This window comes from Dryobates pubescens, chromosome 2 (genome assembly GCF_014839835.1).
Source record: "Dryobates pubescens isolate bDryPub1 chromosome 2, bDryPub1.pri, whole genome shotgun sequence".
NCBI lineage: Eukaryota > Metazoa > Chordata > Aves > Piciformes > Picidae > Dryobates > Dryobates pubescens.
The window spans coordinates 32474411-32490134 of record NC_071613.1 but is presented as its reverse complement, the minus strand read 5'-3'; the positions used below and the strand labels follow the sequence as shown (position 1 = coordinate 32490134).

Here is a 15724-nt window from a genome sequence, read left to right as displayed (position 1 = left end):
TCTGGTGTACATCTGCAAATTTTCTCTGGGCATTGTCGTAGTTTCTCTCCTGGACACAGTCTGGGTGTTAGGTTGCACCCTGTGAGCACAGGGGAGCCTTACATAGGAGAAATGTAACAAATGTAACCTCTTTTAAGTTCATGCAGTGGATTTTGAGCTGGGGTAAGCTCTTATGCCTTCATTAGCTTCTGCTGAGCTTCAATATTTACATGAGCTGGTGGCATTATAATTTCAAACATTTCTTTAGTAACTTCTACTTATGGCAAAAGCCTGCACAGAAGCACTCTGGAGACGGAGCACGTCATCAGAAACGACAGATTCTTTGCATACAGATGAGTTTTAATCTCACAAAAAAATGTAAGGGCTTGTGGCTAGGGTGCAAGAATTGAAAGTACAACCCCTCAAGGCAGCAGGGCAGATGCCTATTATAAGGCTTCACTCTAAGGAAGCAAATCTATCCTTAAAGAAGTTGATGAAGTAAAGATAAAATTTCAGAGAAATAAAATGAGTTCTGTTCTGCTGGAAACACCTCCAGCAGAAGTCAGATTAAGTCCACCAATTTGGTTTTGACAGGATCTAAATCTTGCATATCACTGTAGATCTTAATTTTGGAAGACAATACAGTCTTCCCATGTTTGGTGGCTTGAATGAATCCCAAAATATTTGTAGTCAAGACAACAGCTAACATCTTACTTCAATCAATAACCACCATTCAGGAGGCAAACACTGTGCCCCCATTTACCTCTCGTCCTTATGGAAGGAAATGACATACTCCTCCTTCTTTGTCTGCCGCAGAACTCAAACAAGGATAAGCTAGGGAGAATCTATCTTCCAGGGATTAATCACACAGGACTGTACCTGCCACAACACTGAACACACTCAAGGCTGAATCTGGCAGACAGGAACACATTCAGTCATACTGCAACGAGGCATGAGCCACAGCAGTTCAAGTTGCTAAGGCATCTTTGCTGGTTGCTATGGCATGTGTACTGTTAAGGGTGTTTAGTTCTGGTTTATTATTTTTCAAAAGATTGGCTTAGTTTGTGTAACATAAACTAACCTATGAGCCATTAGAAATAAGCTCCACTTATTCCTCTGGCTCCTTCTCTTTTCTGAAATGGGTGACATTTATCTTTGCTGTCCAGTCTTGGACTGTCCCACACTTATCTTCTCGCTTGTTTTTGTGCATCTGCAGAGAAGAGGATTTTAAATGGTTGAGAGCAGCCCATGCAGTAATCCATTTGTATTTGTTAAACTTATCACTTCTGTGCAGGAAAGAGAGTCCTCTTGAAATGTGCAATTGTTTGCTATAAAAAGCAAATGCTTTAAAAAGAATAAAATTATATAGGATCAGTGCAGTTTTGCTCATAGGTATTTTCAATAAAATTATTATACAGACCACTAAAGGACTTTGTGGATCTCCCTGGAGCAGCATTGAAGCCCCCTGGAATGCAAGTGGGCTGCCTCCTGCTAAACACTGTAATTTTTTTGAAGTGCAAACCCACTCTGAAAAGCGATGGCTTCACGCGGCTCCTTGGTTCCTGTGCCTCATTGTTTCTATATTAAAATGGTTCAGTTCAGAAGCAAAATTATTACCTTTTATAAAAAACAAACCCAACACCCTAAGACATATGTAACTCAGCCAAGCTCATGGCACTCAAGCCTGAGCCCTTCCACATTAGTGTGTTAACACCGGTTACAAAGGTCCTCCCTGTGCACCTCTAACTTCCCTCTGAAATGCCCATATCCGTATAGCTTCTGTCTCTGATGGCTTGTACAGCCTCCACTGATGGGAGCAGGTAGACACTGTTGAAAGTGAGGCACAGACAAGGCAGACTAGAGACTGCTGAGCCTGTCCTACCATCTCCACCTCTGTAATGCCTTCTTAGAGTCCCTCCGCTCTACCCAGATGCTGGTTTCTACAAAATGTATGAGAATAAAAACATCTGAGAAGCTTCTAGTCCTCTGCCAGCTGCTGACCAGTGGCTGAAAGCCTGCTTTGCAGTGAGAGAAGTACAAGCAAGGTAGGTTGGCTGCAACCCATGCCCTTGGGAAAGCTCATCTCTCCTGCTCCTGAACCCCAGACAGGATGCACTGCAGCAATCAGATCTGTCAGGCTGGGGAAGGGCTGCTTGGCACCAGCCCCCACCACTGCATAGCTATTTACCTCCTTGCAACCTGTTGCTGCTGATATTGCACATCAGCAGCTGGCCTGGTGGCCAATGACCTGAAGCCTGACAAGCTTTAACCTCTCCCTGCCCCAATACCCTGCTGATGCTTCAGCAAGCAAGAGCAGTCATAACAATGCGAGATTTTAAAATATAAGTAAGATCACAGAAATTACTGGAAGCTACCAACAGTGATATGAAACATTACACAAGAGAGAAAGCCCTAATTATACTTTCTGAAACTATGAAGTCATGTTATACACATATGTTCCTCTACTGCAAGGAAAAAGGAGACACACAGTACTTATTCCCATCCTCATAAGGAGGAAAGAAAAACAGCATTTGGAAGCTTTTGCAAATTCATAATTTAGAAAAATCTGCATGAAACCAGAAAATCAGCTCAAATGGAGTTATTTTGTGTGTGTGTGTTTGTTGGCTTTTTTTTAAAGGCAGTTCAGAATCATAAGCACTTTGGTTTTAATTATAAAAGCAGCTATTACTTGTTCATTTCACAGTGCCATGCAGCCCTGCAAGCCTTCGTACTGTTCATTTTTATTCATTTTCTGAATCAAAGTTATTTAACATAAATCTGAAAAAGACTTGATATTCTCCTAAATGCAAAGCCTAAGGAATGTACTTCAGCTGAGACAGGAATATGGCAAACTTACTGGCTCATGTGTCATCAAAAAATGACTACTTTAATCAGAAAACAACTCAAGAATAAAATTAGGCTTCCTCTTTCTCTTCTAGCACAGTACACCCTGTGCAAAATCCACAGCAGTAAGAAGCGCTAATAATCTTCATTCATAAGGGAAGGATGTGGCTGCAACCCTGAATACTTAGCAGGGGAGAAAATACTGAGAAAGGAAAAATGCCATTTTTACAAAATAATTTCTTAAAAGAGAGCTGCAGTCTCTAATACATCCTGATCAGTGCAGAGCTGGTAACACAACACTGTATTGGAATAATTATGAGGAAGGATTTAAAAGTGTTTCAATCCTATCTGGCTACATAGTATTTCAAGTTTTACATTATTTTGCAGTTCAGTGATAAAAAGCCCTCTTATTTACTGGAGACAAGACTTCAGAAAGCTTTAGACAGAGCAGATTTTCTTAAATTAGCTTGAAAATTCAGTTTCCAGGGCAACATACGCAGGTCTTCATACATCAACATTTCTTTGCACCACTTTTATAAATGTGGTCTCTTGCTAGAATGTCATACAGGAAACTATTTTGATCACTTTGATCCTTTTTTTTTTTTTACCTTGGGAAAAAAAAAAAAAAAAGCTGACTGTCCTTTCTTTTTAGAAGAATCATATCAATAAAACTGTCAAATTGCTTTACTTCAGAGAGGCTTTTTCCCAGAAATGCCTGCAGTGACACCCATGCATGTAATAACATTTCTACCAGCATCTGAATGTTTCTGTAACATTTCAGTATGCATCCCTTATTTATTATCCCTTTTCTTACTTTCTTTTCAGTTTGCAAGTAGGAGACATGACTTAGAGTCTGTGGCACACTAGGAGTCTGTTGGCTTACAGATAAAATTAACCTGAATGCCTGCTTCATGGCAGCAACCCGAAATGTGCTGATGCCCACCTTGCACCTTACACCTACCGGTACACAGAAGAAAATAAATAGGGCTAGTAACATATCTGCCAATTTTCTCCTCCATTTTAAAGGGGTGAGGAAATCCCCTTATGACAATTATCATTTCCCCTCCATAAGCATACAAGAGGTGCCCTGTATCACTGCAGTGACATTACTGAAACCTGAAACTATCTGAGTGGGCATCTCCTTCCTTGATTTTAACAGGGACTAGATTGGATCCTTGCCACACAGTGTGGCACGGTGGAGTAGGCAGCACATTAAATAGTTACATCATCTTAGGACAGTCTTAGGAAAAGAAGACTGAATGACTGTTACCTGCACATTTTACTCCCTGAGCAATGAGGCCCCACATAAAGTTGGCACAGTATTCACACCAGTGCGGGCCCCTGAACGTGTGCACCTGGAAGACAGTAGCAGAAAGGAACATTACAAAACATGACATCGATATCTGAACTCATCTTCTTTGAAGGCACCACATGCAGTTGCTGGAAGCTTCTCTTTATCACTGCAGGAAAGGAAAAAGGAAATGTAAGACATTTAACTGCTGAGACGCTTGCAGATCTGTGGGAAAAGGAAGTTGTCCAACTCAAGATGTCTAGAGCAACACAACAATGTGGGGCAGAGGAGAATGGCACAGCCCTGCTCCAGCCTCTCAGCATCTCTCTGTCTGGGCAGGATTTTAGACACCATGTGAGGCTTTCACAGCAACCAAGCTGCACCTGACAATTTGTTTGAAATGTTGTCTGCTTTGCCCTTCCCTACATAAAGTACTGTGTGAAATGTGTAGTGGGCTGCAAGGTTTCGCCTCAGGCAGAGGGAGTCCTGTCAGGCAAAACACCAGTGCTACACAGAAATGCTGCAAGGCACTTAGGTACCTTCCAGTTTAGAGTAATTCTAAAAGGAAATGAATTCTCTTCAGACTAATGCTACATATTGAAAATCCAAATGAATCTAATAAATGGGGAAAAAAAAGAATCCCCCAAACCAGGAAAAATTCAAAGCAAAAGTAGAAAAAAACCTGATGCTACTTTTGCTGTAGGAAACCACAAGATTCTTTACGAAGAAAATCATTACCTCTTTAGCCAGTGTAAAAGGTTTCAAGCCTCCATTTAGAATAGACAGGCTGACAAAAACCCAAACCACTAGCTGAGGACCACAAGGAAATAAAATTTGCAATGAAATGCAGTAAAAATGCTCTAGCTTCAAGTCACTTGGTTCTCCAGAATTACTGAGTGGGTATGGGAGCAGGCAGTAACCTCACACGTGCACTGCCCAGTCTTATCACTGTGGAACAGAAGAGAGAAGCAGCTGGTGGAAATGTGCTTGCTTGATATCCACCCAGAGCTCTGCTTATAAATAGCAAAACATGAAGCAGTTTGACCAAGGTGCTGAGCATCCCCTGTATGGCTGATTTAACTAGCAGCCGATTCTAAGTGACACCTTGAACAAGTGACAATGCAGAGCAGCAAACAGCAATTCAGATCACATTTCAGTTTTAGCCATGGGAAGGTCTGCAGCCTCATGGGCATTTGCTACCCACAAAGCAGCAGTAAAGTAGATGGCTGTGTTAGTCTGGAAAGTTACTCTTGAACTCACTAAGTAATTCACATGTGTTTCTGTGCTAAGCTAGGCTTACAATTGCCTCTAGCCCTACACTGCTGAGCATCTCTGGAGGAAGTGTAACGGTGTGAAGCATCACGTTCTCCCAGCGCTGGCACAGGCTGCCTCCCTCAAGCCATGCTAGCTGCTGTCCATGCTCACTTCCACCTGCTGTCAAAGGTGTGATGTGCTCCACCAGCCCCCTTCTTCCTACAGCTCCAGCTGACTTCCACAAGGCAAACAATGGCAAGACTGTCAATAGCTGTAATCTCCACTTTCTTTTTTCCTCTCACCACAAACAGATTTTTCACACTTTCTTCTCCATTACCTACCTGCACTACCCACATCCTCTTGGCTTTCTTCCTCAGTCTTGTGGTTTTTCCCCCAGATCTTTGGCAGTCTTCCCTTCCCAAAATAAGCACATTCTAATATCCTCAAGCAAAACACTGTTTTAATGCATATAGGACTAACAACATCTTCAGGGAAAAAAAGACACTTCCTTTCAGTCACCATATTGTTGTGGGGGTTTTTGTCAAAGGACATTCCCCTCAAAAAAAACCACTTATTTAAAATATTTCTCAAAATTCCTGTCAAGGAAAATTGAAACAAAAATGAGAACTTGAAAGTTTGAGCTAAAGAAATGCTTTTATTGCAGAATACAGTTTTATAAGGTAGTATTTTTCATGTGTTTTTTTATATCTCTGATTGTAAAGGAGGAGGAATTTTTGTCTTGTTACTTGAAATACTGAAATTTTACCTTCTTTCTTTAGGCAGGCCAAGAACAAATTGTGACACACTAATATTTCTTGCTAAATAAAAAGAATGATACTATCCTGTGCCCTCTGCTTGCTGATTTCAACTAATCAGATTCACTGAATGTGCCATTGACTGAAGCACTTCCAGTGTTTTCACTGGGTGCTGAAGTCCTAACCCGGCCTCTCCAGGGCTGTCTCCAGCACTAAACCTCAGGTGACCAATCTCTAACTGGCTATGGTTTTAGCCAGGCACAACCCTCCTCCCCAGCAATATGGTCTGCATGTTTCCACCTCCTCCTGACTCTCTAAGAACTCTTCTTCTGGATCGATTACATCTCCCACCAACCACTTCAACCTTTTGCCTCCCTTAATTTTTGTTAATGTCATTATTACCATGACTTTTTTAAATGAGTGTTTTCTCTCATGTTTCTAATAACTATTATTCATCTAGATAAAAAACAAATAATAATTCCTTTTCTACTACAGCCAGTTCCCCTGACATCATCCTGGCTCTCAGCTTGCCCCTGAGAGAACTTCACATGATTCATCATCAACTTAAAAATGGCATTTTCCTTTACCACCTGCATGTATTGGGCACCCTTCATGAGACCAAGACTGACTGTCCTTCAGGATCATTGTCTCAGCATCATTAGCACTGTTCTCTCATCCCATGCATCCAGACTTGATCCAAATACTTACATGTCCTTCCATTTCACCAGTTAAGAAAGTCATTTCTCCATCAGAAGATTTACCTGGAGCCTGCTCAGCTTTACACCGCACCATCCAATTTACTCTTTCTTATCCACTATTCTGACAAAGCAGAAGTTGAGAGCAGATTTTTCCATGTCCCGTCATGTTTTACCTTGCTTTGTCCTTTATTGACATGCAGTAGGGAGGGTCTCTGGTAATAATAATTAGGACACCCAAAGGCCATAATGTCCTTTCATCCTCAGTGTACCCAGCTTTATAGCTGAAGCCTCTTTTGGGCCTTGTAATTGTCTTTTCCCAGAGCTCAGAGGTGCCTGAGCATTAATCTTCCTACTACCACATAGCAAAACTAGATGTCTGACCCTGTGCTGGTCTGAATACACACCACCTCTGGAAATCAAATCAAACACAGTAAGAGATGTCAGAAAATAGCCAGAAATTGGTCTTCTGAGGTCATAACAGCCTCTAATCCTGTTTCATCCTCCAGAGTGGGGCCTGGCAGCACACTGAAAAAGAAACACATTTGCATCCCTTTGCTAGTTCATGAGCCACCACCTGCAAACAATACTGTATTTGTTACATGACACTGTTTAATGTAGCGTTCTGATTTTTATATTTAATTCCTCATTTTAAAGATCTGCCAAGGAACTTCTTTGTTTTCAAAACTAAAATATACATTCCAGGAACATTTCTGAAATCACACCCATCAGCATCCCAGAGATCCTGACTTAAGTTACAAGGGGTTTCTTTGCCTTTATAAAAAGAGCATCTGCCATATGCAGATTTTACAGTCTTATAAAATGTGAGAGAGCAGGATTGCCAACTGTGCCTTTGTATCTCCCAACTCTTCCATTCTTACTCCCACCTCCAAAATCTTTTTGTCTCTCTCCATAAGGATTCAACTGAGAACAATTTTTTAAGAATGTGGAAAATGAGTGAGTGGGGGGAATAAGACAAGATTATTTTACTCTTAATTAGCAATATTCCAGGGAAAATACTCAATTTAAAAGAAAAATCTAGGTAATTTAAAGCAAAATACCAGCTTAAAAAAAACAGATAAAATCCTATTACTAACCTGTCCTGCAAGCCTGAAGTAAGAAGAGAGTCTCACACTGGGCTTACACCTAGGCATTTCTATTTTGAACTCTCCTGCAACATCAGCAAGGTATAATAAACATTTAACTTCCATGATGTTATGTAGGAGGACAGGGGTTTTTTTTAGGTTTGAAAGGCACTTTCCTACCTGAAAGGGAAAAATAGCTTAATTCCTGCAAATAATAAGTATTACAGAATGTAATTTATTTTGGTTTTACATTTAATTAAAATATTACTTAGAAAAAAAGAGTTTTGGGATAATAATAATAATTAAAACAAAAAAAAAAGAGATAAAAAACTATCCAGTGGATATGACAACAGATCATACCACAAGCTGTGAACTCCTCAAGCAGACCTCTCACCATTATTTCTCAGGCTCTGTAAAGGTCACTGTTGAAGTTAGTTACCCATGTAGCTCGTAACTCCACTTATTTTTTACGCTTTTGCTTTTTACTAGGCAGTTGTTCAGCTAGCTTTGATTGCTATCTGAAAACCAAGAATGGGCCAGAAGATAATTAGTATTCATAACTGGAAGACTTACATTATATCACCTGTCAAGGCAGGGAGGAAGACAATGAAGAATGTCAGCAAAATGCTCTACAAACGTCATGTGAAAGACCACAACAGGTCGGCAGAACTTTAACAAAACTACTCCTGGGAAGAAAGCAAGGCTGGATCTGACAAGCTATGGATATGCACAATGAACACCAAACACAGAAAACAAAAGCCTTTGTGACACTGTACGAAAAAAAAAAAAGCCTTTCCTAAACCATTCCATCAAGAGCCCTGCTCTATAGAAAGCAGCACAGCTCCTCCCATTTTCCTCTGGCGAGAATCATGGGGTTTGGAAAATGCAGGCACTACCATGTGTGTTGGGACAAAACACATCAACTTGGAAAACAACGTAGAAAAACATTGCTGATCTACCTTCTCAGGCTACCAGAGGATTATACTTTTGGTAGAAGTCTTGTTGGTTCCTGGGGTTCTAGCAGACCAAGTCAACAAAGGACTGAATAAAGGGCACACATGCCAGCATTTGTACCTCTGCAGAGAAATGGTTCTGCTGGCTACACTGCCTTTCAAACAAATTACCAAGGATGACAGGACACTGCTAATGGAAGCGGTCAGCTCAGTGATCCTCTCTGATTTGCAGTTCCACCAACTGAATTCTCCCTCCTGAGACTCTACCAACCTTTTAATTGGATATGGGAGACATTGTAAGCCTCAATTAAAATTATTAACTCAGTCTGTATTGTTAATATCAATCTTCCCTGTCATAGTTGATTTTATCAGGCACTGAGCATATCCATGTTGGCACTCGACAGGCATGCCCTTTTCACCTATTCCAGGTCCAGACAGAGATAGCCTGGATGTGGAAGGGTACAGAAGAGCTATCAGTGAGGAAGTCAATCGACCTATCAGTTTGGGCAGTGCTTCAATTTAATCACTGTTTGTATCATAATGATAAGGTAGTGCCTCTTAAGCAGGGGTCTTGAGCATTCCCAATATTTCAGCACATGATATTCCTCCTGTGAGGAAAAATACTGCTGCTACTGAGTAATCTGAGAAGGGAAAATTCTGCCACGACAACCCACACAACAGAGCTGTATCTGCAAGATAATCGCTTTCTTGCAAAGGTGTAATAGAAATGACAGTAACTGAAACCATTAGAACATGCCTTCTCCAAAACAAGAGCTGAGTCTGCCTATACCAGTTGGGGTGTTGAATGTGGAGAACCAGCCTGAGACTGCCCCAGTGACCCTGTCCATCAGTTTTTGAGAGAAGAGATGCCAGCTGAATGCCAGTCCAGAGCGTGGAGTATAAATAGCATAATTATTGCCAGTGGGTACATTGGCACGAATTTCGAGCAAGCAAACCTTCCTCTAGGTCCTCACCCACTTAGAGCTAGGAGCACTGTCATGTCTTGTTTACTTTCTAGTTTGTGCTGATCATGTCAGCAGAGCTGGGAACAACTGGAAATTGTGCTTAGGTTGTGCTCTACATAAGCCAAAGTGAAAAACTGGAGAGCAGTAGGTTGTTGACTATTTTTGCTTCTAAATTCAATGAAAACGGCCGCATTTCTTTCAGGATGGAATAGCAGAATTTCTTTAAAGGGCTATCTAGAAACATTTTATTCCAGGCTTGAGATGTGAAACCTGTGTCCACGTAAAAAGATTCTGAAACTAGAGATGAAAATTGAAAAAAATCCTTAGAATTAAAATTGGGTGTATATATATACACACACACACATGTATGCAGACCACATATATATATATGCTATAGGTAATAATGCATATATAACACATGTCTGCATTGGTTAGGCCACACCTTGAGTACTGTGTCCAGTTCTGGGCCCCTCAGTTTAGGAAGGACATTGAGACACTTGAACATGTCCAGAGAAGGGCAACAAGGCTGGTGAGAGGCCTTGAGCACAGCCCTATGAGGAGAGGCTGAGGGAGCTGGGATTGTTTAGCCTGGAAAAGAGGAGGCTCAGGGGGGACCTCATTGCTCTCTACAACTCCCTGAAAGGTGGTTGTAGCCAGGAAGGGGTTGGTCTCTTCTCCCAGGCAACCAGCACCAGAACAAGGTGACACAGTCTCAAGCTGCGCCAGGGGAAGTTTAGGCTCGAGGTGAGGAGAAAGTTCTTCACTGAGAGAGTCATCTGTCATTGGAATGTGCTGCCCAGGGAGGTGGTGGAGTCACCGTCCCTGAGGTGTTCAAGAGGAGATTGGACGTGGCACTTGGTGCCATGGTCTAGTCATGAGGGCTGTGGTGACAGGTTGGACTCGATGATCTTTGAGGTCTCTTCCAACCTTAGTGATACTATGACAAATGGACTATAAAACCCTAAGAGATTTCTGAAGAAACACTTTTGCAACAATGCTGATGCTAATTTGGCGGAAAAGCTGCTGCTGCTGAGAGAGCACAACATGTGCTATCTGTCCCCTGAGTCCTCCTCAGCAGAGCTTTTCTAAGCTTCACTACAGACATGGGCTGGTCCATTGCTGGGGCAGATCACATGGAAAACTTAACAGGATCTGCAAGTGGGCACTAATAAAACTGTTGGTGTGATGGGAATGAATTACAGCTTCAGTAAATTAAGGATTTGGGGGTGGGGGTGGGGTGGAGGGGAAGGCTTATTTATTCTAAATTTCTTTTTAAGAGAAGCAAAGCTTGAATTCAGGGACTAGCACTAAGAAACCAGAAAGGGTTATATAATAGTGTATTATTTGGAATTTGCTTTGGAATAGCCTTGGCTTTTCCAGAAGAAGTAAAAAAAAGTTAAAATAGCATTAAATACCTTAGGACTCTAAAATCCATCAATGCCTAAAAAGGTTTTCTGGCTTGAACTGTTTTATAATCCACCATGAGCTTCAGAAGCCACAACACAGAGCTGATGAGATCTTCTCTGAAGTTCTGTGGAAGTTTTTCTTCACAGATACCTTCCCAGCCTTTGAATATTTTTTCCCCTTCAAGTACTAGGAGTCTAAAAGCAATATCAAATTTCCTGAGCTTTTCTTATCTGTGAGAATGTGTAGAGACTCTCCCTGGGGACTGTGCTGGAGGCACCCTTTACTCTGAATATTCATTTGAGTGCAGTGACTCAAAAATGTTTTGAAAATATGTTCAGTGCCAGGCCCCTACCTAATGAAAAAAAATCAGTATCCTCGTTTCAGTGGAGTTAGACCAACTTGCCCCAAATTGGCATCTGCCCCAGTTTTCAGAGGATCAGAAATAGAAAGGAGTTCATGTTGGATGTCATGGAAAAATGACTTGGCTTAATATAGCAGGAGTTTGTTGTGGTTTCTGGCCTTTTCACAGCATTTCTTCTGCACTTTCCATCTCCCTGTTTCCTAGTGTTTAGGCAGGCTTTGCTGAGCAGCTCTTGTAGAATAATAAGTTCTGGCATGGAAACATGTTGCTGACTTTTTACACTAGCAAAGTACCTAGTACAGATGCAATTACACCACTAAAATTTGGGCCGGGGCCAGGTTAACTTACTTGTTTTGAAGAAGCAGTACAAATTTCACCGGCAGAGTAGCTCGTGTTAAAATTAAGTCTCTCCATTAAAGCAATGTTTGAGCCTACACTCACAAAGCCTTTCCAGTAGAGACTGGTCTTCACCTGAGCCTTCACTTTTGTTCACAGTTAAAGCTATATTCTACCCCCTAGATGTTTCTGGAAAAGCATGTTGTCTCTGCCCTGGACCTCTGCATTTGGCCTTCCAAAAGAGTCACCCTCAAAGAGAAACCCAGGATGTTGCTTCAGTCAAGGAGGGAGATGAGGAATTTCAACAAACCAGAGTTCAGCATCTCTGCTGACTTGGTTTAAGTAACCACGGAAAACTATTTCTCCTCTCTGTATGACGTGTTGACTTGAAAGAGAAGTATGTTCTGAATGGTCAGTGATTCACCAAGCAGCCTTGCAATCATTAGTTATTACAATTAATTGACTGCTGTCTCAGGCATTAGTAAGATAGTGACTAAGAAACAGCATGACAGTACCAAATGCTGCACGGAAAGATAGCAAAAAATAATCTTCTGGAGACAAATCCATTTTGTGAAAAACAATGCAGAAATGAGGCAATATCCGAGGGAAGCTGATGCATGGAAACAGGTTTCAGTCCAGCTCTGCCAGGCAGACACCTTCCTGCTTCAGTGAAGCACCACAGCACTAATCTAGGCAGAAGAGTGGTTTTATGCCTTGGACTGTGGGCAGTTACAAAGCACCTGCAGAATGCTCAGCCAGCTCAGGTCATCAGGAGCCAGAGGTGCTGAAGAAATACCTATAACCAGTCAAGGGAGCTAAAAATTTGTCAGGATTCATGACTCACACTGGCTGGAGGGCAGTAAAGACCTTTAAGGTGTTTTGTCCAGGCTTAGTTTAAATTTGCCAACTGAAGGGGAGGTTATTGCACTGACTAACAAGCTTCAGTACCCAGATTTCTTGCCGTTTATCTCAGTTTTTCCCTTTCCTCCTCTTCTTAAGCTATTGCCCCATAACTCCCTAATGTTCCTCTTCCATGCCATTAACATTTCTCAAGCATAGTTTTACTGTTTTCTCCAACTCCACACAAAGAGAAGGCAAAGGAGAATGGTCAGTGCACAAGGCGAAAGCATGGCACCAGATGGGGAGATGGTGCAGAGGATGTTCCACGTCAGGTTTGGATAGACTCAGGACAGAAGGTACTTCATTAGGTCTATCTTTTTCTTTTTTCTCTCTTCTTTCCCCCCCTTTTTCTGTTAAAAAGAAAGAGAAAGGGGATGTAGAAGGGAGATGGAGAGATGAGTAGCATCAAAGAGGGACAGTCCAAGAGACATCCTGTGCGTTTAAGTACCCTAAGAAATACTGCCTCACCAGAGCAAAAAGAGATGGAGCCACTATAAACCCAACTCGGGCTCTTCTACTAGTCCTTTGGCCTAAAGCCCACCTCACACAGAGCTTCCTCCCAGTTCTCCTCTGAATACCCAGCCTTTAATATCTCAACCCACTTGGCACCTTGCCACAGGCCCCTTTTTCCCCTCAAATCTGAGGTTCCTGCTGCTGCCTGAAGTTCTTCTTTCACATGCTGCACCAGGAGATGCCCAGCTGCTTCTTCCCCTTAAAACGACTGAATGGATCAGTTACCAGCAAGGTAACAAACTGTATTTTAATTTACAAGCTAGGACAACTGTTGTACTTTGGGGACAAGATAAGCAAAAAAAGGAAAAAAAAAAAAAAAGGAAAAAAATTTATAAGAGACAGAAAAAAGCACTCTTATTGCTGTACAATACATTTCTGGGAATGATTAGGTATAAATCTACTCTGTCTCCTTCTATGAAATGTTACAAATCTTTCCTCCATGAAAAAGCTTCTTTTTAAAGAAAATAACACCACTGGCACCAGTCAGCTATGCTCCTTGTCAGCATTTCAAGGACCACCCCATAGATCTCTCAGTGCTTCCAAAACAGAAGACACTGTTGTTCATCCACACTGAGTGGAAGAACAAACTTCATCTCCTTCACACACACGTGTCCATACAGATAACTATGTACCAGAGAGCGTGAGGGCATTTTCCTCCCATAAAGGTAAGACACTGAAAGAAAGGTAAAACCTTTCTCTGGAAGAAGGTTGGACTGAAACCTTGAGGATGATGAAGTGGCTGTCCTGATTTGGTCTGATGAGCCATTTCACAAGACATCTCATTTGGTGTGCTGAATTTCAGAAAAGTTGAGTATACAGAGGGAAAACAGCAGAAATCAAATATGTAAATAGACAAACTCAGGCAAGTCACACTCACAGTCCTGGCTCACCTTCAAATCCCATTATTCAATTAAATATAATGCTATGTCAAACCATGCAATATCTTTTTTCTGACATATTTGAATTAAAGTTTTCAATTAATATTTCTGTGTTCTATAAATCTAATACAAAAAATAGCTTTATAAATTTAGAGAAGTCCAAATATGCTTAAAAAAAATATTTTTAACACCTAGCTCTCATCCTGAGGAATAGACCTGACATTTATAAATAATTATCCTTTTCCTTACTTAGGGAGATTAATTGAAGAGAATTCAGCCATTCTGTATTTGCATTTGAGAAGTGCTCATGACAGACCATATCTCCCCAGTCACGAGAATATTACAGAGGTGCAGGAGATCATTACTGGCCATCTCTGCTCACAGAGCTCCCAGTCACCACAGCTAGCCAACCTGCTCACTTCAGGCAGGAGACAACTCACATCCCAATAGATTTAAATAAGATTAAACCCATTCAAAAATGCAGCTGTGTCAGCATTCATAGCAGAAGTGCCTTTACATTCCTCTTTCAAACAACCCTTGGAGCAAAAGAGATTAATGGATTTATTCAAGAGACCTCTTCACAATTTAAGAGTCAAAAGCAACTTCTGTGTTCAATCCTCCCCTAGTCATCTGCATTCCTGTGAGGATCACTGCTACACTGCTTCTGTGCCACCATGTTCCTCTACTTGAGCTTTGCTGAAGGCAACAGTCAGAGAGTCCAAACTCCACTTGCATGCCCTCAAACTCATTCCACAGGGACAGGAGGTGCAGGGCTGGAGGGAGAATTGAGTTCTCCTAACCTGCAGCAAAGACTCTTGGGCATTTGCTAACCCTAGCCACCTCAGTAGTGGCTGCTGCTGTCTTCCCTTCTCCAAGAAAAAGCACTAAGTCATCATGCATTAACAATTCTCCACCGCTCCTCCTTCTGCTGGGATGTTACAGCATTTCCAGTATAAAAGAATTTCTGAGACCTCTTCATTTCTGTGACTTGCAATGTGACTGACTGAAGAAGCAGTCAGGAACAGTTAGAGGTCCCTGTCTGTTGCCTTGCATCTATATAATGAAGAGATGATTAGCTGCAGAGGTACAAAGCAGTGTGCAACCTTCTTTTGGCTGGTGGAGCTTCTGAGGACAGCAGTTACTGCTGGTTAGCTGAACTATAGAAATTTATTTCATTTCTGGGTTGTTTCTTCTTGTTTTGTTTCAAAAGTCTAGGTTCAAGACTCTAAGCATGACATTCTTTCCTCCCCACATGGGTGGCACACTTGCTGCTTGGCAGGCAACCTGGGAGACTTCCGCATTCATTTTAAACGATACCTTCCATACATGTGAGAAAAAAAGAAAATGACAGATGCAAGGAAGGCTAAAGGAGAGAAGCAGACAAGCTAACGATCCTTTCAGATCCGTAACAGTAACAAGGAAGGCATTATGGTTATTTCTCTGAAAATGGGACAGTGGCCATATTTAGAGCTCATGAATGCCAGCAGCATTTCCTTCACCAGGTAGGT

At 41.6% G+C, this 15724-nt stretch overlaps 1 protein-coding gene across 2 annotated transcripts in view; it reads right to left on the bottom strand.

The window, feature by feature from the left end:
* Nucleotides 1-15724, bottom strand: part of CHN1 (chimerin 1) — a 100198-nt gene that overhangs the window by 15139 nt on the left and 69335 nt on the right. For both annotated transcript variants that reach the window (XM_054174292.1, XM_009906647.2), the window contains one exon: nucleotides 4094-4178. In XM_054174292.1, coding sequence (XP_054030267.1) covers nucleotides 4094-4178 — 85 coding nt within the window. The remainder of the gene's footprint in view (nucleotides 1-4093; nucleotides 4179-15724) is intronic.